The 25,426-nt window shown below is 40.8% G+C and overlaps 1 protein-coding gene across 1 annotated transcript in view; it reads right to left on the bottom strand.

Moving 5' to 3' along the window:
* Nucleotides 1–7,777, bottom strand: part of NETO2 (neuropilin and tolloid like 2) — a 45,022-nt gene extending 37,245 nt beyond the window's left edge. Inside the window, exon 1 of the mRNA XM_066582183.1 lies at nucleotides 7,306–7,777. Within this exon, the coding sequence (XP_066438280.1) occupies nucleotides 7,306–7,339 (34 nt within the window). The 5' untranslated portion in view covers nucleotides 7,340–7,777. The remainder of the gene's footprint in view (nucleotides 1–7,305) is intronic.
* Between the last annotated feature and the right edge of the window lie 17,649 nt (nucleotides 7,778–25,426).

The following is a 25,426-nucleotide window of genomic DNA, read 5'->3' as shown; positions in this document are numbered from 1 at the left end:
CACATATTCCACGTCTGATGTTGTGTACCTGATCCGGGGCAGTAAGTGTCTTGTTGGGGACCTTTATGTTGGAGAAACAGGACAAAAACAGAGCCAGGATGAGATCTCATCACCACATGATTAAACAGAGAAAGACAAAATTCCCTGTGGCTGAGCACTTTTCTTGTCACTGACACAACATAGAAGATATGAACGTTATGATACTGAAAGGTGGTTTCAGGTCACAAAGCCATTGAAGAATTTAGGAATATAAATTTATAACAACTTTTGACACTTTCAATAGGAGGTTAAATTGTTCATGAGGATTCATGTGTGAATGGTAGGTATGAGAAATCTATAGCACAGATAAGACTGCTGGCCTGGTGACCCCCCAACACTAATTCAGGGCCTATAAAACTTTATCAGTGTCTAGTTAAAAATGTTTGTGTTTCTGTTGCAGTATTCCTTTAAGTGCGAACCAATCACATCTATGCCTTGTCATAAGTATGTGTGTGTGTGTATATATATGTGTATATACATGCCTCTTCGGATCTATTTCATTTAAGCCTGAAGAAGAGCCCTGCGTTGGTTCAGGAGCTCGCTATAACATCATGCATCTTTGTTAGCCATTAAAAGGTATCATATCTACAAGATGACTTGGTTTTCCTGCTGGGAACAGTCACATTTTCAAGCTTGAAAAAGACCCGGTCAGAGTTGAAACGTTGCTGACGCTTAGGACCATGGACTTAATAAAGTTCACATACTGATTATTTATCACTGTGCAGAGTGCTGCCTTTACCATCTATCTTTCCTGGAATCACATGGGATTTGGGATCCAGTCCCTCCTGAGGCGTGCACCAATTACTATATACGTATTTGGAAGTGTGGTGAGTGCTGTTGACAGAAGTACATTTTTGGAAATACTGTCCAAATTACTGGGTGAAAAAGTCCTGCATGCAGGATCCGTGGGGGCAGAGCCCTAATCAGATGAGTGAGTATACAGTGACCAACGGTCCTTTTAGTAGGGATTCTCTGGGATCAAGGGAAAAACAGGCAGAGGGGGAGGAAAGACATGAGACAACGACTAGTACCCACTAAATCCTCTGCTCCCTATCTTTTGTGCTGCAGTGATGATGTCACTTCTTGCTGTACACCGCTAAGACCAGTGATTGGCTGCAACAGTCATGTGTCCACGTGATGTCATTGCTGCAGTGTAAGGGGCGGAGTCTACATTGTTTTATACTGCAATCATTACTATGGAACAGAGATGTCCCACCAACTGCCCGCAGAACACACGCGGCCCAGGAGGGCTATGAATGCGGCCCAACACAAGGTTGTAAATTTACTCAAAACATTATGGGCTCAGAGGGGAGGGCGGCTCGCATGGGCTGAATCTGGAGGCGGCAAGGCCACAGGCAGTCCCTGGCGGCGGCAGGCTCATACAGATGACGAGGCACTGGGCGGCACTTGCAACTCTGTGACTGTCTGACTCACTCAGTCACTCCGGGTCCAGCCTGCGGCGGCCATTCTCCTTCCTGTTCTCCCAAATTCTGACTGTTTCTATCCATATGGCCTGGCCGTGGCAGGGGTTGTTTGGATGATGAAGGGGGTTGTTTGGGGGCACAGTGGAGGACAATGGGGGTTGTTTGGAGGACTGTAGAGGATGATGGGAGTTCTGTGGAGGATGATGGGAATTGTTTGGAGGCACAGTCGCACAGACCTTTTCTTTTGCTTATCAGCTTTCTTTAGTGTATATGTACTTAATGTGCGGCCCAAGACAGCTCTTCTTCCAATGTGGCCCATAGACACCAAAAGGTTGGACCCCGTGCTATACAACATGGATAGTGGAGTGTGTCTGTAGGAGGGGCGGATCAGAGGAATGAGCGTTTTGGGTTGTGAAGAAGCAGGAAGTGAATGTAAGACAGGAGTAACAAATTGTAGCTTCTCCCGGTACACCGCTGTGCGGCAATTGCGTTACTTGGTCCTCAGGATTGTTTGCCAATGAGACTGGAGGAAGAGGACAGTTCCATGCAGATGGCTAAGATGGAAAAAGGGACTTCTGTGTTTAAAGAATTATTGCCGTTACTTGGGGCCCGACCGCACCGTCTTCTGCACCATCTACCATCCATTTAACTCACGGAGGGCAGAAGTATGTGATGCTCCACATTTGGGTCCAGAGACCCACGGACTAGTCAGGACATTGTGGTCGGGTCCTAAGCAACAGCAATGATTCTTCACACACGGGAGTCCTGCTCCTACCGACATACTCTGGGCAACCGGGACCGCAAGTTTAAGTTCTGGTTTGTTAAGAACTGTTATGGCTATTTGCAGTAATTGGTTTATTGGTTTTCAATATGGTCTCATGTCCGGTGTAGGAAAGAATTCCCGACTCACCAGCGCCTTCTTCCTATGCTGGCCTCCGGCAGACTCGGCGTGGCCCGACCCGGTCTAGTGAAGATGAGACATCAGCGCTGCCTGCCACCAGCTCCTCTACAGTAAACAAAGACCAGCGGGGAGCACCAGAATGGGGGTCACGGAGCTGGCGATGGATTTAACAGGTAAGTAACAGTTCTTTTATTTTCTTATGACATTTCCTCCCATTTTTCCTACTTTTAGTTGATCCCTGACGACCCCTTTAGATGTTTTCATACACGATCTACTTAAAAAAAAAAGCCACAGCAGTTTTTAACGCATCTTTTACGCTGAATCCAGAAGTGGGTCAGGCAGCAGGAGAAGCAGACGTCCTTCTTTTGTATTTTCTATTCCTTTTCAATCCACTTTGGGCTTCGGCTCAAAAAATGACACCAAAAACGGTCATAAAATTGTGGTCCATTTTTTTTTTTCCCCCCAAAACCGTTATGCATTAACCCCCCCCCCCCAATGTAGTTCGAGGCAGCAGCTTCAGTCTGCAGCGACCGGACTTATTTATCCAACAGACACCATAAATCCATCCTAGTTTTGCCAGCCGGGTGACTGGACAAATCACACATTTTTGCAGTTTCTCATTCCCTGGATCGAGCAGCAGGGACTACAGGAGCGTGATGAGATTTTGGAACTTGAGCCTTTCCAAATGCTGTGAAGACGGGTTTGGGCTTTGTGCATCAGATGGACAGCAGCGGGATGAGGATTTGGAAGGAATTAGAGAACTTAGGCAAAAGTGCACCTGCATTCAGATACTGAAGAACCACATTGTGAGCAATTCCCTAATGCACTTCTATTGATCCAACTTGTTCCCTTAAAGGGATATCCCTAGCGATATACCATCGGGTATAGAGGAGAGCAACAGCAAGTTATCCACATATTGCCCATTATTGGATGATATTGATGGCAGCCTGGATTCTGCAAATGAAGCAAGCAGAGAGGTTGTGGGAGCAGAGCGCCGTCGGAGCGGCCCCTACTCTCTATAGACTACCAAGAGATCGACTCTCCTCTGTTATCCTCACTTCTTGCTTTCTAAGGGGGCTGATCAGGGTCATAGAAGTATATTAATTACCCACAATACATTTCCCGATTATACAACCTTCTCATCGCCACGTGCCGGGTCCGTGGTCTCCAACTTGTGGCTCTCCAGCTATTAAAAAACTACAACTCCCAGCTAAACAACTGTGGATTTATTTGTGGAACATAAGCCAGATGTTCATCAGATTCTACAACATGGATCTGCGGGTCCTTCCCACTGGAGATGACTACATCCTTCCCCTCTCCAGGGATCTGCAGAGAATTGTCATGTTCCCGCCAGCTGGGAAAAGAACTACAGGAGCATTTCACTGCCCGAGGCGGAAACTGAAGGGTCCCTATACATTCCCATATAGAACTGTTCCAAAATGTAGCGGTATAGCTGATCTCCCTTGTTTATCTTCTCTTTCTCCTCTCTCTTTTCTCTCCTACTCTCTCCTCTCTCTCTTCTTTCTCTCCTCTACTTTCTCTTCTCAACCACTTTCTCATCTTTATCTTCTCTCTCCTTTCTCCCTTGTGTCTCTTCTCCTCTCTATTCTTTCCCTTTTCTATCACTCCTCTCTATCTAATCTCTCTCCTCTCTCCCTTCTCTCTATCCATTATAGTCTTCTCTCTCTCTCATTTTACTCTCTCTCTCTTCTGTCTCTTTCTCCCTCTTGCTCCTTTCTCCCTTCTCTCCCTTTTTTTCTTCTCTATGTTCCTCTAGCTCTTTTCCCCCTTCTTTCTATTCTCTCTTTTCTCTTTCTATCTTCTCCTCTCTCCCTTCTGTCTCCTCTCTCTTTTCTCCTTTCTCTATCTATACTTCTCTCTCCTCTCTTCTTCTCTCTCCCTTCACTCTCTCTCTTCTTTCTCCCTTCTTTTTCTTCTCCTCTCTTTACCTTTCTTCTCTTTATCTTCTTTCCTTTCTCTTCTCTCTCTTCTTTGTATCTTATCTCTCTCTCTCTCTTCCCTGTTTTTTTTCTCTTCTTCTCTATCCCCTTTCTCCCTTCTCTCTGTTTTCCTCCCCTTCTCCCTTCTGTCTCTTCTCCTCCCTCTCCTTTCTCTTCTCTATACCTTCTCTTTCTCATCCTATCTCTTCTTTCTCTGCCTTCTCTCTCCTTTTTACCTTCTGTCTCTTCTCCTGTCTCTATCCTCTTTCTCTCTTTTTACTTTCTCTTTATCTTTTCTCTCTCCTCTCTCCCTTCTTTCTCCATCTTCTTCCCTCTCCTCTCTTTCTCCTTTCTCCTTTCTCTTTTCTCCTCTCTCTTCTCTCTCATTGTTAGAGCGCATTTACATGCGTGAGTGCAATATCTCACTTGCATATGTGCAACTTTTTATGCGAGTGCAACACATTTTGAGAGAAAAACACAATGCATTGCCGCACTTGCGGTTTTCGCACATGTGAAACAAGCGCATGCAAATAAACCTTCATTCCCTATTTCATATGGCAGTTGCATGAAACTTGCTTGTACATGCGAGCGTGATGCATTTTTTTCACATAGGGAATAGTGGGGGATTCTTAAACAGAATCACACAAAAACTGCAATCTTTCTCTCTTGCAATATGGCTCATGTAAATAGACCAATTTAAAATAATGGATTCTTTTCGCACACAATTTCTGTGCATCTCGCAATGCACAGAAATCATGGAAGAATATCACCCATATAAATGCACCCTTACACTGCAACAGCCATAAAATAACCCATTTATAGCCGAACTACTTGGAATTCGTAGTCCTGTTGCTTGTAGAGTAATTCCTGCATTACAGATAGTGGGATACTCGCATCTATCATAATAACCAGTAAAGTCATGCCCACCAGCTCCTTCTCAAGGGTCCACTGTGACCATTGTGACCACTACGCCTGTAAATAAAGCCCCCTGTACTTTTCCTTGTAGCCCCCTTTTTCATGCAATTTCTCTGATTTCAATGGACATCCTCAGGACACAGGGCTTCTAGAAAGACAGAAGTTCTTTGGTCAGTTGTCCAAGCCATGTATGATGAGAGACCCACCAAGGGGCATTGATTAGCTGACCATAGATGATGGTCATCACCGATAACTAGAGGGGATCCTAAAATCGGGCACATCTCCAGACAGAGACAAATAATTCAGATGCAGGTTTATTAGAAAGGCTTCCACCATTCCGGCATTCAGTCACAGTGACTTTACTACAATGATTGTCCCATGGGGAGATGTGGAAATCCCTGCAGCAGCAGCTCCGTCTTGAGGTCTTAGCATTTGTCTCGGCTTCTATAGTTTGCTTTAGTGATTGTATTATAAAGGTGAGACCCTCTCTAGGATGCCAGATATATACCCGCTGTACCCCGGACTGCAATATGGCACTGCAAGCTTCTGCATGGCCTGCGATGCATCCTGACCATACATGCTGGAACTTGTAGTCTTATAAAAGGCTAAAGAACAAGTAGGCTGCATATTGATACAAGGGTCACCCTAGAAAGACGCAATAGGATGATGCAAAATTGCATCTACTTCTTTGCCATTGCCTGGATTGGGAGTATACGATGCATTGGCTGTGTCTATAATATGGTGGAGCAACCCAAAATTCCTAACCCCAGAGATATGGAGATGTGTATTACAGGGGTGACTGGTTACAATGTATCACATTCTAGGCACTGGGAGTTCCTACATTACTCTTATATTATATGGACCCATCATCGCAGAGGAGATGTCCCCGGATCCGGGCAGATCTCATAGTTTTACAGCCTTCACAGTAATATTAGAGATCCCCACGTAATAGTTATTAGTCGCGAAGATCCATTTCAGCGGACACAATCACAAGTCTTCCATCCTGCTCTCTGGAATATTGTTGAGCTCCCGACCCATTAATTTCCATTTCCCCCCAATACAGGATGGTGGGATCTGCAAACCAAGACCCCGCCGGCCACAAAGACCAACATACTCCATAACACAATGTGACAACTTGTTTCAATGCTGTCAATAACTGTTGCTTATGTGCCAAAATCTGCGTTACCCATTACCATAGCCAAGCCATAGGGGGATTCCATAGGTGATGAGATTGAGAAAGGGGCATTATTTGTGCGGTTTACAGAGTTAGGGCTCATATACATAGGTGTATTCTCGGTCCGTTTTATGTGCATATGTTTTATGGACAGCATACCCCCAATTGACTTGCAGTGCGGTGCTCTCACATGCCTAAAAAAACTATGGACCAAAATCACCCATGCAAGTCTATGGGAGCGTTAATAATATGCAGTGAATATGCATATTATACATGTATATTGACTGCTGCTTATGCAGGAAGGCAGGAGAAATCAATCGGTTCTTCTTGCGTTTTTTTGGCGCTCGTGAAAAACGCTGTGAATGCGCACAAAAAAAACACAAGAAGGACCAAATATGTACAAATACACACAGTGAACACGCTGTGCATTTGGTGGGCTGTATACATATATATCCGAGTGAATGAGCCCTTATGGAATAAATCAATACTTCGCATAGGTCAATATTGGCTACAATAGAGAAAAAGTGCAGCAAGAAGAGTTGTAGACTTCTCCACTAGAGGGCAGTCTAAGACCAAGCAGACAATGTTGTATTGTAGCTTGTTGACAAGGGAGTAGTAATAGAGGAATATGGAATACATTGGGGTATATATATATGTGTGTGTCTCAGATCAGTGCAATCCCATTAGCCTGGGGCATGGGGGGTACTATGGAACGCCCAATGTCACCCTGTAAGCACTAGGGCAGTTGTGATGGCAGGTATATATATATGTGGTAAATACGCCAGGGTCAGGTCCTAACTGATATACACCGTATACTAACTTGTAGAGCATCAATGACTATCTGCATGCTCCTGATATAATGCACCTAGAGAGCTTTACAAAGACCCCCATACTGACACTTCAGGGTCTTACCTTCTAAGATGAAGTAGACTTTCTCCAGGATCATGATGCTGATGGGAAGATGATGATGAGGAGGGTTAATCCTGAATACTGATGAAGCTTGTAGGTAGAATGCCCGGTCAGAAATCCAATCTGAGGGGTCTTCCCATCACATCCACAGCAGGCAGAGGCTCAGGGGGTCTTGGATCTCTATAGGTTGGCTGTCAGATCCTTCAGCACCCTGGAGAGCTCCTTACAGCCCCTGCAAACTTGGACCCCTGGGCAGGCTGGGGGTCTGTGCTGGGCGACCCTCCTGGAGATCTGCAGCAATACACAAAGCTGCTCGGCAGCTCCCCAATCCATCAGGATCCCCTTCTTTCCTTATCCCTTTGCACCCCCAAAAGTAGATGTTGTCCAGGGGTCTCAGCTGTGCCCTGGGGATGGATGCTGGGGGTCCATGCTGCCAGGCAGGAAGGGAGATCTGGGTGCAGGAGCTCAGCAGGGTGGGCTCACAGCTCAAATGAAGAGTTGCCAACAATGAGGCTTATTTAGGATGAGGCTGAATGAGGAGCCAGTGCGCATGCGTCATTCCAACTCTCCATCCTACATAGGGAGCCTTCCCCTCCTCTGCCTGCATGTGCTTCATACCTGCATGCATGTGCAGACTAAATGGGGGCTCATATGGGGTGCACATGGGATGCTGCTGCCCCCCAATACCTGTAGAGCTGTGCAGCTCTGGATTAACCCCTTGCCCTCTGTGCATTCCGTGCTGAGGGATCGGGGTGTGCAGGAATGTGTGCAGCTGTAGATTAACCCATTGCATGCTTCAGTGCATAGATGCATCTCCCCTCCCCCCATGCACTTGTTGGGGGGTTGCTATTTCGGATCTGACATTCCCCATCCTGCTTTATTGGTGCAGATCTGTCTCTTGGCAGCAACTTGACCTGCACGTTAACCCCTTATAGTCACTATGTCATTGTGTAGCTCCAGCATCTCCATCCCTGTGCATTAACCCCCTCAGCGCTGGACTGCTGATTATGCACTGCACACATATCACCTCTTGGCTGGACACCCTATAGCTTTAAGAGGGATTAACCCATTCATCGCTACAGTAGATATCACTGAGGGCAGATCTGTTCCTCCATAGGAAGACGGGATGTAAAGACCTTCATCAGCTCCTATATTACACTGCAATCTATCATTCACCCTTGAGGGATTCTAGAAGACATAAACCATCTCTCACTTCATTAACTCCTTTGGAGCCGGAGGGAATCGCACTGACTGCCAGAAGAGGGGTAAAAAGCTGCAAGTATAAGTGATATTGTCTGTATACACATGGATGTAGCAGAGCTGATTCTGTGGTTTCATGGTGTCTTTTGTGTACATTAATGTAGCAGGTTTACCTATTTAAAACCCCAGATAATACATGCTTATGTCATGGTGAGTCCGGGTTGCTTTAGATAGAATGACTGTTGGACAAATAATTGCCTGAGAGAGTGACCGTCCACGAGAGTCTTTATTTGTAAACACCGCCAGTAACAATCAGACGAGCAATAAATCACTCACTAGTTGCTGCATTTCAGCTCACCAAAAAAATAGTCGTTGTTTGATCTAAACTTGCCCCCTGTCTCTGGATGGCAGATAATGAAACAGTTGGAGCTGCTTATGCTTGTAGGATGATCAGACGCTCCTCTCTACTGGTGGCCTGTAGGGGGCGTCCTGAGCCCAGTCACCTTGTGTGCCCCTGTCCACTGGTCCCAACACCTCCTAACAGTCTGGTCAGATGCTCCTCTCTACTGGTGGTCTGTATTGGGCGTCCTGAGCCCGGTCACCTTGTGTGCCCCCATCCACTGGTCCCAACACCTCCTAACAGTGTGGTCAGATGCTCCTCTCTACTGGTGGTCTGTAGGAGGCGTCCTGAACCCGGTCACCTTGTGTGCCCCTATCCACTGGTCCCAACACCTCCTAACAGTCTGGTCAGACGCTCCTCTCTACTGGTGGTCTGTAGGGGGCGTCCTGAGCCTGGTCGCCTTGTGTGCCCTCACACATCCACTAGTCCCAACACCTCCTAACAGTGTGGTCAGACGTTCCTCTCTACTGGTGGTCTGTATTGGGCGTCCTGAGCCCGGTCACCTTGTGTGCCCCCATCCACTGGTCCCAACACCTCCTAACAGTGTGGTCAAATGCTCCTCTCTACTGGTGGTCTGTCGAGTATTCTCAGCCCGGTCACCTTGTGTGCCCCAATCCACTGTTCCCAACACCTCCTGACAGTCTGGTCAGACAATCCTCTCTACTGGTGCTCTGTAGGGGGCGTCCTGAGCATGGTCACCTTGTGTGCCCCCATCCACTGGTCCTAACACCTCCTGACAGTCTGGTCAGGCGCTCCTCTCCACTCGTGGTCTGTAGGGGGCATCCTGAGCCCAGTCACCTTGTGTGTCCTCACACATCCACTGGTCCCAACACCTCCTAACAGTCTGGTCAGGTGCTCCTCTCCACTCGTGGTCTGTAGGGGGCATCCTGAGCCCAGTCACCTTGTGTGTCCTCACACATCCACTAGTCCCAACACCTCCTAACAGGCTGGTCAGACACTCCGCTCTACTGGTGGTCTGTAGGGGGCGTCCTGAGCCCAGTCATCTTGTGTGTCCTCACACATCCACTGGTCCAAACACCTCCTAACAGTCTGGTCAGACGCTCCTCTCTACTCGTGGTCTGTAGGGGGCATCCTGAGCCCGGTCACCTTGTGTGTCCTCACACATCCACTAGTCCTAACACCTCCTAACAGTCTGGTCAGATGCTCCTCTCTACTGGTGGTCTGTAGGGGGCGTCCTGAGCCCGGTCACCTTCTGTGCCCGCATCCACTGGTCCCAACACCCCCTAACAGTCTGGTCAGAACGGCTGGTGGGGGACAATTCATCGATACGACCATCCAGCTTGTCTCATCCCAATAATGCGCCCCTCTCAGACTCTGGTAACGGGGTGACATCTCTTCCCTACGTCGTAGAGGCGTATAGTGGTCAACAAGCTTTACAAGCAGGAGAAGAGGGAACTTTACACAAGGAGTCTCTGAGAGCCTCTTATAGACCAAGGGGGAAACCACTTTTATGGCCTCCGGTGACAGGACCGTCCATCTAATCACCACAACTCTCATCATTTACAGATCTGCCCTAGCGGGAACTGCAGGACGAGATTTGCTGCAATCCGACATCACTATCTGGGTGCATTATGTTATGTCCATGAATCTGTTTATCCACCCATCAATCCCGTGTGTCTTCCGGAACTGTCCTTTCAGCACCACATTCATGTTACAGTAATCAGATATCATCACTCCTTAGGGAGAGCACCAAGAAAGTGAGTGCGGAGACTTATAAGGCCATCCATGCTCCTCTGGGTAATAGGCAAATAAGGAAGAAGGAACAATACCTCTGCAGCGCCACCTATTGGATGCCAGCATTCCTTCCAATCAATGCTTGACGTTTTATACAGGTCTGTATCATTGTTCTACAGAACTGTATAAAGGGTCAAGTATTGATTTGAAGGAGTGCTGCCATCCATTAGTTGGCGCAGCAGAGGTTTTGTTCCTTCTTCCTTATTTACATGTAATTCTGTGCTGCTCCACTGGGGCCAGAATAGTGTTTTCTACAGTCCACTAGATGGCATGCAAGGAAGAGAGCTAATGATACCCGTACAGTAGGACGTCACTACTATTGGCTGGTGATCCACCGGAGACATTGCCATACCAAGGAGAACATTGCTATAATGGCATTATGGCGATGCTCTCATCACTCCCTGGCTATAGGCATTATTTGATAAAGAGCAACAGGCCCTTTCATTGTTCCTGCTATCTATGTGAGCCTGATGCTAACACCCATCTCATTCCACAAGCTGCCCTCACCTCCTCATCTACTTGTATCCCGGACAAAAGACCTCCATAATGTACAAGATGAGCAAACGTACAAGACAACCCTGCAGCAGCTCTAGGTAACCCCCTGAGTGCAAACGGCCAGAAGTGATATGTAATTAAAACTGTGAAATAGGGAATAATGCTGATAACGCAAAGAGTGGGACGGGAAGGTACTGCAAGTGGGGTACTCATTTTACCGGCAACGGGAGGATGGAAGGCCGAGTCAACCGTGAACGGGCTACCTGGCCCAAGTGGGGATTGAAACTGCAACCTTCAGGTTGTGAGCGAGAGCTTTGGATTGCATTCAGCTGCCTTAACACTCTGCGCCACACAAGGTGGAAAAAATACAATAGGGACAGTATTATAGTAGTTATATACTTGCACATAGGGGGCAGTATTATAGTAGTTATATTCTTGTACATAGGGGGCAGGATTATAGTAGTTATATTCTTGTACATAGGGGACAGTATGATAGTAGTTATATTCTTGTACATAGGAGGCAGTATTATAGTAGTTATATTCTTGTACATAGGGGGCAGTATTATAGTAGTTATATTCTTGTACATAGGGGCCAGTATTATAGTAGTTATATTCTTGTACATAGGGGGCAGTATTATAGTAGTTATATTCTTATACATAGAAGGCAGTATTATAGTAGTTATATTCTTATACATAGAAGGCAGTATTATAGTAGTTATATTCTTATACATAGAAGGCAGTATTATAGTAGTTATATTCTTGTACATAGGAGCAGTATTATAGTAGTTATATACTTGCACATAGGGGGCAGTATTATAGTAGTTATATTCTTGTACATAGGGGCCAGTATTATAGTAGTTATATTCTTGTACATAGGGGACAGTATTATAGTAGTTATATTCTTATACATAGAAGGCAGTATTATAGTAGTTATATTCTTATACATAGAAGGCAGTATTATAGTAGTTATATTCTTGTACATAGGAGCAGTATTATAGTAGTTATATACTTGCACATAGGGGGCAGTATTATAGTAGTTATATTCTTGTACATAGGAGCAGTACTATAGTAGTTATATTCTTGTACATAGGGGGCAGTATTATAGTAGTTATATTCTGGCACATAGGAGCAGTAGTATAGTAGTTATATTCTTGTACATAGAAAGCAGTATTATAGTAGTTATATTCTTGTACATAGGAAGCAGTATTATAGTAGTTATATTCTTGTACATTGGGGTAAGTATTATAGTAGTTATATTCTTGTACATAGGAGGCAGTATTATAGTAGTTATATTCTGGCACATAGGAGCAGTAGTATAGTAGTTATATTCTTGTACATGGCGGTCAGTAGTATAGTAGTTATATTCTTGTACATGGCGGTCAGTAGTATAGTAGTTATATTCTTGTACATGGCGGTCAGTAGTATAGTAGTTATATTCTTGTACATGGCGGTCAGTAGTATAGTAGTTATATTCTTGTACATAGGAGCAGTATTATAGTAGTTATATTCTTGTACATACAGGGGGCAGTATTATAGTAGTTATATTCTTGTACATAGGAGCAGTATTATAGTAGTTATATTCTTGTACATAGGGGGCAGTATTAGAATAGTTATATTATTGTACATAGGGGGCAGTATTATAGTAGTTATATTCTTGTACATAGGGGGAAGTATTATAGTAGTTATATTCTTGTACATAGGAGGCAGTATTATAGTAGTTATATTCTTCTACATAGTGGAGCAGTATTATAGTAGTTATATTCTTGTACATAGGGGGCAGTATTATAGTAGTTATATTCTTGTACATAGGGAGCAGTGTTATAGTAGTTATTCTTGTAATAGGGGGCAATGTCATAGTAGTTATATTCTTGTACATAGTGGCCAGTATTATAGTAGTTATACTCTTGGATATAGGAGGCAGTATTATAGTAGTTATATTCTTGTACATAGGGGCAGTATTATAGTAGTTATATTCTTGTACATAGGAGGCAGTATTATAGCAGTTATATTCTTGTACACAGGGGGCAGTATTAAAGTAGTTACATTCTTGTACATCAGGGGCAGTCTTACAGTAGTTATATTCTTGTACATAGAGGGCAGTATTATAGTAGTTATATTCTTGTACATAGAGGGCAGTATTATAGTAGATATATTCTTGTACAGCGAGGTCAGTGTTGTAGTAGTTATATTATTGTAAATAGGGGACAGCATTATAGTAGTTATATTCTTGTATATAGGAGCAGGAATATAGTAGTTATATTCCTGCACAGCGTGGGCAGTATTATAGTAGTTATTTTCTTGTACATAGGGGGCAGTATTATAGTAGTTATATTCTGGCACATAGGAGCAGTAGTATAGTAGTTAAATTCTTGTACATCGGGGGCAGTATTACAGTAGTTATATTCTTGTACATAGCGGTCAGTAGTATAGTAGTTACATTTTTGTACATAGGGGGCAGTATTATAGTAGTTATATTCTTGTACATAAGTGGGCAGTATTATAGTATATTCTTTTACATAGGAGCAGTATTATAGCTGTTATATTCTTGTACAGCGGGGACAGTATTATAGTAGTTATATTCTTGTACATTGGGGACAGTTTTAAAGTAGTTATATTCTTGCACTTAGGAGCAGTATTATAGTAGTTTTATTCTTGTACATAGGGGGCAGTATTATAGTAGTTATATTCTTGTACATAGGAGCAGTATTATAGTAGTTATATTCTTGTACATAGGAGGCAGTATTATAGTAGTTATATTCTTGTACATAGGGGGCAGTATTATAGTAGTTATATTCTTGTATTTAGGGGACAGTATTATAGTAGTTATATTCTTGTACATAGGAGCAGTATTATAATAGTTATATTCTTGTATATAGGAGCAGTATTATAGTAGTTATATTCTTGTAAATAGGGGGCAGTATTGTAGTAGTTATATTCTTGTAAACACGGGACAGTATTATAGTAGTTATATTTTTCAACATAGGGGCAGTATTATAGTAGTTATATTCTTGTACATAAGGGCAGTATTATAGTAGATATATTCTTGTACATGGGGGGCAGTATTATTGTAGTTATAATCTTGTACATAGAGGGCAGTATTATAGTAGTTCTATTCTTGTACATAGGGGGCAATATTATAGTAGTTATATTCTTGTACATAGGGGGCAATATTATAGTAGTTATATTCTTGTACATAGGAGCAGTAGTATAGTAGTTATATTCTTGTACATAGGAGCAGTAGTATAGTAGTTATATGCTTGTACAGAGGAGCAGTATTATAGTAGATATATTCTTGTACATAGGGAGCAGTATTATAGTAGTTATATTCTTGTACATAGGGGGCAGTATTATAGTAGTTATATTCTTGTACATAGGGGGCAGTATTATAGTAGTTATATTCTTGTACATAGCGGGCAGTATTATAGTAGTTATATTCTTGTACAGAGAAGCAGTATTATAGTAGTTATATTCTTGTACATAGGGAGCAGTATTATAGTACTTATGTTCTTCCACATAGGGGCAGTATTATAGTAGTTATGTTCTTGTACATAGGGGGCAGTATTATAGTAGTTATATTCTTGTACATAGGGGCAGTATTATAGTAGTTATATTCTTGTACATAGGGGGCAGTATTATAGTAGTTATATTCTTGTACATAGGGGGCAGTATTATAGTAGTTATATTCTTGTACATAGGAGCAGTATTATAGTAGTAATATTCTTGTACATAGGGGGCAGTATTATAGTAGTTATATTCTTGTACATAGGAGCAGTAGTATAGTAGTTATATTCTTGTACAGAGGAGCAGTATTATAGTAGTTATATTCTTGTACATAGGGAGCAGTATTATAGTAGTTATGTTCTTGTACATAGGGGGCAGTATTATAGAAGTTATATTCTTGTACATAGGGGGCAGTATTATAGTAGTTATATTCTTGTACATAGGGGGCAGTATTATAGTAGTTATATTCTTGTACATAGGAGCAGTATTATAGTAGTAATATTCTTGTACATAGGGGGCAGTATTATAGTAGTTATATTCTTGTACATAGGAGCAGTAGTATAGTAGTTATATTCTTGTACAGAGGAGCAGTATTATAGTAGTTATATTCTTGTACATAGGGAGCAGTATTATAGTAGTTATGTTCTTGTACATAGGGGCAGTATTATAGTAGTTATGTTCTTGTACATAGGGGGCAGTATTATAGTAGTCATATTCTTGTACATAGAGGGCAGTGGTATAGTAGTTATATTATTGTACAGAGGTACAGTATTATAGTAGTTATATTCATTAAATAGGGGGCAGTATTATAGTAGTTATATTCTTGTACATAGGGAGCAGGATTATAGTAGTTATATTCTTGTAAATAGGGGACAGTACTATAGTAGTTATATTCTTGTACAAAGGGGCAGTATTATAGTAGTTATATTCTTGTACATAGGGGCAGTATTATAGTAGTTATATTCTTGTACATAGGGGCAGTATTATAGTAGTTATATTCTTGTACATAGGGGAAGTATTATAGTAGTTATTATCTTGTACATAGGAGCAGTATTATAGTAGTTATATTCTTGTACAGAGGGGGCAGTATTATAGTAGTTATTATCTTGTATATAGGAGCAGTATTATAATAGTTATATTCTTCTACATAGGGGGCAGTATTATAGTAGTTATATTCTTGTACATAGGGGGCAGTATTATAGTAGTTATACTTTTGTACATAGGAGCAGTATTATAGTAGTTAAATTCTTGTACATAGGGGGCAGTATTATAGTAGTTATATTCTTGTACATAGGAAGTAGTATTATAGTAGATATATTCTTGTACATAGGAGGCAGTATTATAGTAGATATATTCTTGTACATAGGGGACAGTATTATAGTAGTTATATTCTTGTACATAGGGGGCAGTATTACTGTAGTTATAATCTTGTACATAGAGGGCAGTATTATAGTAGATATATTCTTGTACAGAGGAGCAGTTTTATAGTAGTTATATTCTTATACATAGGGAGCAGTATTGTAGTAGTTTTATTCTTGTACATAGGGGCAGTATTATAGTAGTCATATTCTTGTACATAGAGGCAGTATTATAGTAGTCATATTCTTGTACATAGAGGGCAGTAGTATAGTAGTTATATTCTTGTACAGAGGAACAGTATTATAGTAGTTATATTCATTAAATAGGGGGGCAGTATTATAGTAGTTATATTTTTGTCCATAGCGGGCAGTATTATAGTAGTTATATTCTTGTAAATAGGGGACAGTACTATAGTAGTTATATTCTTGTAGATAGGGAGCAGTATTATAGTAGCAATATTCTTGTACCTAGGATGCAGACTTATAGTATTTATATTCTTCTACATAGGGAGAAGTATTATAGTAGTTATATTCTTCTACATAGGAGGCCGTATTATAGTAGTTATATTCTTGGTCATAGGAGGCAGTATTATAGTAGTTATATTCTTGTACATAGGGGGCAGTATTATATTAGATATATATTGTACATAGGGGGCAGTATTATAGTAGTTATATTCTTGTACATAGGGAGCAGTATTATAGTAGCTATATTCTTGTACATAGGAGCATTATTATAGTAGTTATATTCTTGTACATAGGAGCAGTATTATAGTAGTTATATTCTTGTACATATGGGACAGAATTATAGTAGTGTTATTCTTGCACATAGGAGCAGTATTATAGTAGTTATATTCTTGTACATAGGGGGCAGTATTATAGTAGTTATATTCTTGTACATAGGGGCAGTATTATAGCAGCTATATTCTTGTACATAGGAGGCAGTATTATAGTAGCTATATTCTTGTACATAGGAGGCAGTATTATAGTAGTTATATTCTTCTACACAGGGAGCAGTATTATAGTAGTTATATTCTTGTACATAGGAGGCAGTATTATAGTAGCTATATTCTTGTACATAGGAGCAGTATTATAGTAGGTATATTCTTGTACATAGGGAGCAGTATTATAGTAGCTATATTCTTGTACATCGGAGCAGTATTATAGTAGTTATATTCTTGTACATCGGAGCAGTATTATAGTAGTTATATTCTTGTACATCGGAGCAGTATTATAGTAGTTAAATTCTTGTACATAGGGGGCAGTATTATAGTAGTTATATTCTTGTACATAGGGGGCAGTATTATAGTAGTTATATTCTTGTACATAGGGAGCAGCATTATAGTAGATATATTCATGTACATAGGAGGCAGTATTATAGTAGATATATTCTTGCACATAGGGGACAGTATTATAGTAGTTATATTCTTGTACATAGGGGGCAGTATTATTGTAGTTATAATCTTGTACATAGAGGGCAGTATTATTGTAGTTATAATCTTGTACATAGAGGGCAGTAGTATTGCAGTTATATTCTTGTACAGAGGAACAGTTTTATAGTAGTTATATTCTTGTAGATAGGGAGCAGTATTATAGTAGTTATATTCTTGTACATAGGGAGCAGTATTATAGTAGTTATATTCTTGTACACAGGGAGCAGTATTATAGTAGTTATATTCTTGTACATAGGGGGCAGTATTATATTAGATATATATTGTACATAGGGGGCAGTATTATAGTAGTTATATTCTTGTACATAGGAGTAGTATTATAGTAGTTATATTCATGTACATAGGGAGCAGTATTATAGTAGTTATATTCTTGAACATAGGGGCAATATTATAGTAGTTATATTCATTACATAGGGGGCAGTATTATAGTAGTTATATTCTTGTACATAGGGAGCAGTATTATAGTACTTATATTCTTGTACATAGGAGCAGTATTATAGTACTTATATTCTTGTACATAGGAGCAGTATTATAGTAGTTATATTCTTCTACATAAGGGCAGTATTATAGCAGTTATATTCTTGTACATAAGGGCAGTATTATGGTAGTTATATTCTTCTACATAGGGGGCAGTATTAGAGTAGTTATATTCTTCTACATAGGGGGCAGTATTATAGCAGTTATATTCTTGTACATACAGAGCAGTATTATAGTAGTTATATTCTTGTACATAGGGGCAGTATTATAGTAGTTATATTCTTGTACATAAGGGCAGTATTATAGTAGTTATATTCTTGTACATAGGGGGCAGTATTATAGTAGATATATTCTTGTACATAGGAGGCAGTATTATAGTAGTTATATTCTTGTACATAGGGAGCAGTATTATAGTAGTTATATTCTTGTACATGGGGCAGTATTATAGTAGTTATATTCTTGTACATAGGTGCAGTATTATAGTAGTTATATTCTTGTACATAGGGAGCAGTATTATAGTAGTTATATTCTTGTACATGGGGCAGTATTATAGTAGTTATATTCTTGTACATAGGGGCAGTATTATAGTAGTTAAATTCACTACATAGGGGGCAGTATTATAGTAGTTATATTCTTGTACATAGGGAGCAGTATTATAGTACTTATATTCTTGTACATAGGAGCAGTATTATAGTAGTTGTATTCTTGTACATAGAGAGCAGTATTATAGTAGTTATATTCTTCTACATAGGGGGCAGTATTATAGTAGTTATATTCTTCTACGACCGGGGCAGTATTATAGCAGTTATATTCTTGTACATAGGGGCAGTATTATGGTAGTTATATTCTTGTACATAGCAGCAGTATCAGAGTAGTTATTTTCTTGTACATATGGGGCAGTATTATAGTAGTTATATTCTTGTACATAAGGGACAGTATTATAGTAGTTATATTCTTGCACATAGGAGCACTATTATAGTAGTTATATTCTTGTACATAGGGGCAGTATTATAGTAGTTATATTCTTGTACATAGGAGCAGTATTATAGTCGTTATATTCCTTTACATAGAGGGCAGTATTATAGTAGTTATATTTTTCTACATAGGGGGCAGTTTTATAGTAGTTATATTCTTGTACATAGGGGGCAGTATTATAGTAGTTATATTCTTGTACATAGGAGCAGTATTACAGTAGTTATATTCTTGTACATAGAGAGCAGTATTATAGTAGTTATATTCTTCTACATAGGGGCAGTATTATAGTAGTTATGTTCTTCTACATAGGGGGCAGTATTATAGTAGTTATATTCTTGTACATAGGGGCAGTATTATGGTAGTTATATTCTTGTACATAGGGAGCAGTATTATAGTAGTTAAATTCTTGTACATAGGGGCAGTATTATAGTAGTTATATTCTTGTTCATAGGAGCAGTATTGTAGTAGTTAAATTCTTGTACATAGTGGGCAGTATTATAGTAGTTATATTCTTGTACATAGGGAGCAGTATTAGGCCTTAGTCACACGGGCGTTTTTTCACGCGATTTGCAGATCGCATGACGGATGCGCATCCGCAAATCGCGTGACCGGTGCGCGCAAATCGCCCGAAAATCTGCTCCTAGCCGCGTTTCATTAGAAACGGGCCGGAGCTGTCCAGCGCATTGCATTCAATGGACCCGGCAATACAGCCGGCTCCATTGAATGCAAGCGCTGCGGGCGAGTGTGGAATGAATTGTCGGGAAGGGGTTAAATATATAACCCCTTCCCTGCAATGCATCCTGAAATGTGAAAAAATTAAAAAAAAATGTATACTCACCTTTCCGCTGCAGCCGGAGTTCTGCCGCGGCCGTCGGCAGTTCTCCTGAACTGCTTCTGTATAGTATTCAGCAGCCGGGGGTTTAAAATCCCCGCCTGCTGAATGATCTGCCTCTAATTGGTCACAGCCTGACCAATCAGAGGCAGCCATAACTCACATACCCATTCATGAATTCATGAATGGGTGAGTGTCTGCTGCCTCTCATTGGCTCAGCGGGACCAATCAGATTGGTCCCTGCGCTGAGCCAATGAGAGGCAGCAGACACTCACCCATTCATGAATTCATGAATGGGTGTGTGAGTTATGGCTGCCTCTGATTGGTCAGGCTGTGACCAGTTAGAGGCAGATCATTCAGCAGGCGGGGATTTTAAACCCCCGGCTGCTGAATACTATACAGAAGCAGTTCAGGAGAACTGCCGACGGCCGCGGCAGAACTCCGGCTGCAGCGGAAAGGTGAGTATACATTTTTTTATTTTTTTTTCACATTTCAGGATGCATTGCAGGGAAGGGGTTATATATTTAACCCCTTCCCGACAATTCATCCCGCGCACGCCGGCAGCCCATTGCTTTCAATGGAGCGGCTGTATTGCCGCTCCATTGAATTCAATGGGCAAACATCGTTCTTCTCTGTCACAGCTGTTACAGCTGTGGCAGAGAAGAATGATTTGTCTTCTATATGTTCTCAATGGGGTCGGCACTGCTGCCGCCGGCCCCATTGAGCGCGTATACAGAAGAGAACAGGAATCGCAGATCTCAGATAGGTGCGATATGCGATTTTTTGTTCTATAATTTATCGGACGAGCGCATAAAAAGCGCTCATGTGTCCGATACCATTGCAAAGCAATGGTTTTAAAAAATCGGCGGACGCATGCGCCAGCGCAAATCGCGGCTAAAAACGCCCGTCTGACTAAGGCCTTATAGTAGTTATATTCTTGTACATAGGGGCAGTATTATAGTAGTTATATTCTTGTACATAGGAGGAAGTATTAAAGTAGTTATATTCTTGTACATAGGGGCAGTATTATAGTAGTTATTATCTTGTACATAGGAGCAGTATTTTAGTAGTTATATTCTTGTACATAGGGGCAGTATTATAGTAGTTATATTCTTGTACATAGGAGGAAGTATTAAAGTAGTTATATTCTTGTACATAGGGGCAGTATTATAGTAGTTATTATCTTGTACATAGGAGCAGTATTTTAGTAGTTATATTCTTGTACATAGGGGGCAGTATTATAGTAGTTATATTCTTGTACATAGAGAGCAATATTATAGTAGTTATATTCTTCTACATAGGGGGCAGTACTATCGTAGTTATATTCTTCTACATAGGAGCAGTATTATAGCAGTTATATTCTTGTACTTAGCGGCAGTATTATGGTAGTTATATTCTTGTACATAGGGAGCAGTATTATAGTAGTTATATTCTTGTACATAGGAGCAGTATCAGAGTAGTTATTTTCTTGTACATATGGAGCAGTATTATAGTAGTTATATTCTTGTACATAAGGGACAGTATTATAGTAGTTATATTCTTGCACATAGGAGCACTATTATAGTAGTTATATTCTTGTACATAGGGAGCAGTATTATATTAGTTATATTCTTGCACATAGGAGCAGTATTATGGTAGTTATATTCTTGTACATAGGGAGCAGTATTATAGTAGTTATATTCTTGTACATAGGAGCAGTATCAGAGTAGTTATTTTCTTGTACATATGGGGCAGTATTATAGTAGTTATATTCTTGTACATAAGGGACAGTATTATAGTAGTTATATTCTTGCACATAGGAGCACTATTATAGTAGTTATATTCTTGTACATAGGGAGCAGTATTATATTAGTTATATTCTTGTACATAGGAGCAGTATTATAGTAGTTATATTCCTTTACATAGAGGGCAGTATTATAGTAGTTATATTCTTCTACATAGGGGGCAGTATTATAGTAGTTATATTCTTGTACATAGGGAGCAGTATTATAGTAGTTATATTCTTGTGCAGAAGAGCAGTATTATAGCAGTTATATTCATTACATAGGGGGCAGTATTATAGTAGTTATATTCTTCTACATAGGGGCAGTATTATAGTAGTTATATTTATATTCTTGCACATAGGAGCAGTATTATAGTAGTTATATTCGGGTACATAGGGGGCAGTATTATAGTAGTTATATTCTTGTACATAGGAGGCAGTATTATAGTAGTTACATTCTTGTATATAGGAGCAGTATTATAGTAGTTATAGTCTTGTACATAGGATGCAGTATTATAGTATATTCTTGTACATAAAAGCAGTATTATAGTAGTTATATTCTTGTACATAGGGGGCAGTATTATAGTAGTCATATTCTTGTACATTGGAGGCAGTATTATAGTAGTTATATTCTTGTACATAAAAGCAGTATTATAGTAGTTATATTCTTGTACATAGGGGGCAGTATTATAGTAGTTATATTCTTGTATATAGGGGGCAGTATTATAGTAGTTATATTCTTTTACATAGGAGCCATATTATAGTAGTTATATTCTTGTACATAGGGGGCAGTATTATAGTAGTTATATTCTTGTACATAGGAGCAGTATTATAGTAGTTATATTCTTGTACTTAGGAGGCAGTATTATAGTAGTTATATTCTTGTACATACAGTAGGAGGCAGTATTATAGTAGTTATATTCTTGTACATAGGGGGCAGTATTATAGTAGTTATATTCTTGTACATAGGAGGCAGTATTATAGTAGTTATATTCTTGTACATAGGGGGCAGTATTATAGTAGTTATATTCTTGTACATAGGAGGTAGTATTACAGTAGCTATATTCTTGTACACAGGAGGCAGTATTATAGTAATTATATTCTTGTACATAGGAGGCAGTATTATAGTAGTTATATTCTTCTACATAGGGGGCAGTATTATAGTAGTTATATTCTTGTACATAGCCGGCAGTATTATAGTAGTTATATTTCTTGTGCATAGGTGTATTCTTTTTTTTCTTTCATTTTTTTTACCTTTAATATTATATTGTGACTTATCACTTCTAATCTTTCTCCTGATTGTACTCTGGTTGGAGTTCTGATGGTTTACAATGGCATAGGGTGCACATTTGGGTAATACAACATACTGTTAAGTACAGCTACTGCTTGAAATGCATTATATGCATAGACCTTTGTGTGGTTTTTACTCCTATTAGCTTTATAGAGCTTTTTCATATGATTCTTGATGCGCTGGCCTTTCTCCATGTAGGGGGCTATTTTATAGCTTTGTGTTTGTGTTGTAAAGATGTTAACAACTACTTGTTCTTTTAGCGCCCCAGCACTATCCTGGAATATAGGATGCTTCAGTGCCTGTCTTGGAGACTCTGAGTAACCAGTTTCCAGACGTGGGAGACGTCTCAGTAATTAGCAGCCGCACATTAATGCTCTTCTCAGATGAACCAGTAGAGTTTGATGCATGTTGGGATGAGATTTAGTGCAGAAGACTGGGCAGCCAAGGCGGTGAGGACTGAACCGACAACATGGGAGCCCGCTGCTCCATGGTTATGAATGAATCCGTATGTCCAAGTTCCGGATGGCTGGGCAGCATTGTTATGCCAGCGCGTTTTTAGCTCTGATTATTATTTTCTGGGGGATCTGTCCAACTCTATGAAATTGACAGAACTCTTTTATTGTCTGCCAGGATGAGGAATAATAGTATTGGCAGCGAACGGCAATTATCTGCAGATCATCACCGTTGTTAGTGTGTTCTGGAGATCCTTGTCAGGAATTGAATGCATTGTACCAGTTCTAGCCCAGCCTTGCCGATGATGAGAAGGAACAGTGCTGCCATTTATGTGGCATTTTACTGACTCTACTGCAGAAGATGAAGGTTTTTGCAATTGCTAAAAATCAACTTCACTTTTTTTTTTTTGGAAAAATTTTGCAGTTTTTTGAGCCAAACTCTGAAGCGATTTTCAAACGGAATTGGAAATATAAAGAAAGGATTGATATTACTTTTTTCTGGCTTTGCTTCTAAACACTGCAACAAAAAAACTGGAGTGCTGTTTTTTTTTAAAGAACGCTGCGTGAAATCACCCTAAAGGGGTTTTTTGCTTCCTTATGAGAATTGCAAGCTCAAAATTAATGATGTCCATAAAGTTACCATCCATTGTAATGATATATTACAGAAGAAAATACTATTTTGTGGTGGCTTTACCTGCTGCAGACTGATCTCACCTTCAAGTACCATCTCATTCCAGTCCAGGGGGGTCCACCCTTTTGGTGTCTCTTGGAAGAAGAGGAGTTGTCTTGTCATTAACGGCATGTGACATGTCAATTCTTGGCGGCAATCCATGCGGAAACATGTCGGAATTCTGCACGTGGATTTTGCTTATAGACAAGTCTAAATTCAGGTGTGGATCCACGGCGAAAACCACCTAAGAAAGCCATGGATTTGTCCCCAGTTTTTAGATACGAAATTTACATGGTTAATTTCAAACGTTCGCCCAAAGTTCAAATAATTAATACCCACCTGAGACACAAACTTAATGAAGTGGCTGGCCTAGATGTAGTGCGGGCCAAGACAGACGCAGTAATCTGAGGATGGGGGGGATTCACAGTGCCAGGTGCTTGCCGCTGCTCTACTGTGTATGTCCGGCCGATGCCTCCAGGCCAACAATGTCCCATGATCAGCACAGCCTGGAGTTGGACTACTAAGAGGTGAACCAATTAGGAGGTTCACTGGCTCAGACTCGGTCAGCAGCATGGCTCCATAGTGACTGGCCTGCTGGTGCCACCTACAGGAGGGAGCAGCTGCAGCTGAACACCAAGTCCACCTCACAGCTCCTTCTGCTTGAGTGTGAGTGCTGAACTCAAGTTAGTCAACTACAGTCAGTAGTTGGGCAAGCGGGATGGTGCGGTTCTTCTACACATAGCCCGCTGCATCTAGTTAAGTTGTCAATGACAGAGGATGGCCTCCACCCTTGTGGGCCACATTCATAGCCATTCAGTTCTGTATGCGGCCTGCGGGTTGGACACCCTTGTTCTATTCTATGGATGTCTTCTGTTCCCTTGGCCAGAGCCATGTGAATTATCGTGTGCTTGGTCTTGGATTTATTTGTCATCCATATGAGTCAATCCCTGGCCCACCGATTGGGTAAATACAGAGTAGGGATCATATGTTGTAAAAAGGAAATATCTAAATGAACTGTTTTCAGTGGATATAAAAAGTCTGCACCCCCCTGTAAAATGCCAGGTTATCATCATGTTAAATGGGAAATGATTCATCTTGATCAGAGTTTTTATTTCCACCTTCAGTGTGACCCGTTATCGGGACAATTCCAGTGGAAAACAAACAAATATTTTAGTGTGGAAAAATTAAAACAAACAAAAACTAAGATAAAGTGGTTGCATAAGTGTGAATACCCTAAAACTAATCCTCTGTTGATGTACCCTGTGACGTTAGGACGGCATTCAGTCTCTTTAGGTTGGCATCTATCAGCATGGCACATCGTGACTTGGCAATATTTTGCCCACTCTTCCTTGTGAAAACACTCCGAATCTGTCAGAGTGTGAGGGCATCTCATGTATAGCGCCCTCTTCAGGTCACACACAGATCTTCAATGGGATTCAGGTCTGGGCTCTGGCTGGTACATTCGAAAATGTTGATCTTCCTCTGGTGATTTGGCGGTCTGCTTTGGG

Source organism: Eleutherodactylus coqui, chromosome 11 (genome assembly GCF_035609145.1).
Source record: "Eleutherodactylus coqui strain aEleCoq1 chromosome 11, aEleCoq1.hap1, whole genome shotgun sequence".
Classification (NCBI taxonomy): Eukaryota; Metazoa; Chordata; class Amphibia; order Anura; family Eleutherodactylidae; genus Eleutherodactylus; species Eleutherodactylus coqui.
Note: the sequence above shows the minus strand (reverse complement) of the source record. Positions and strands in the feature narration are given on the sequence as shown.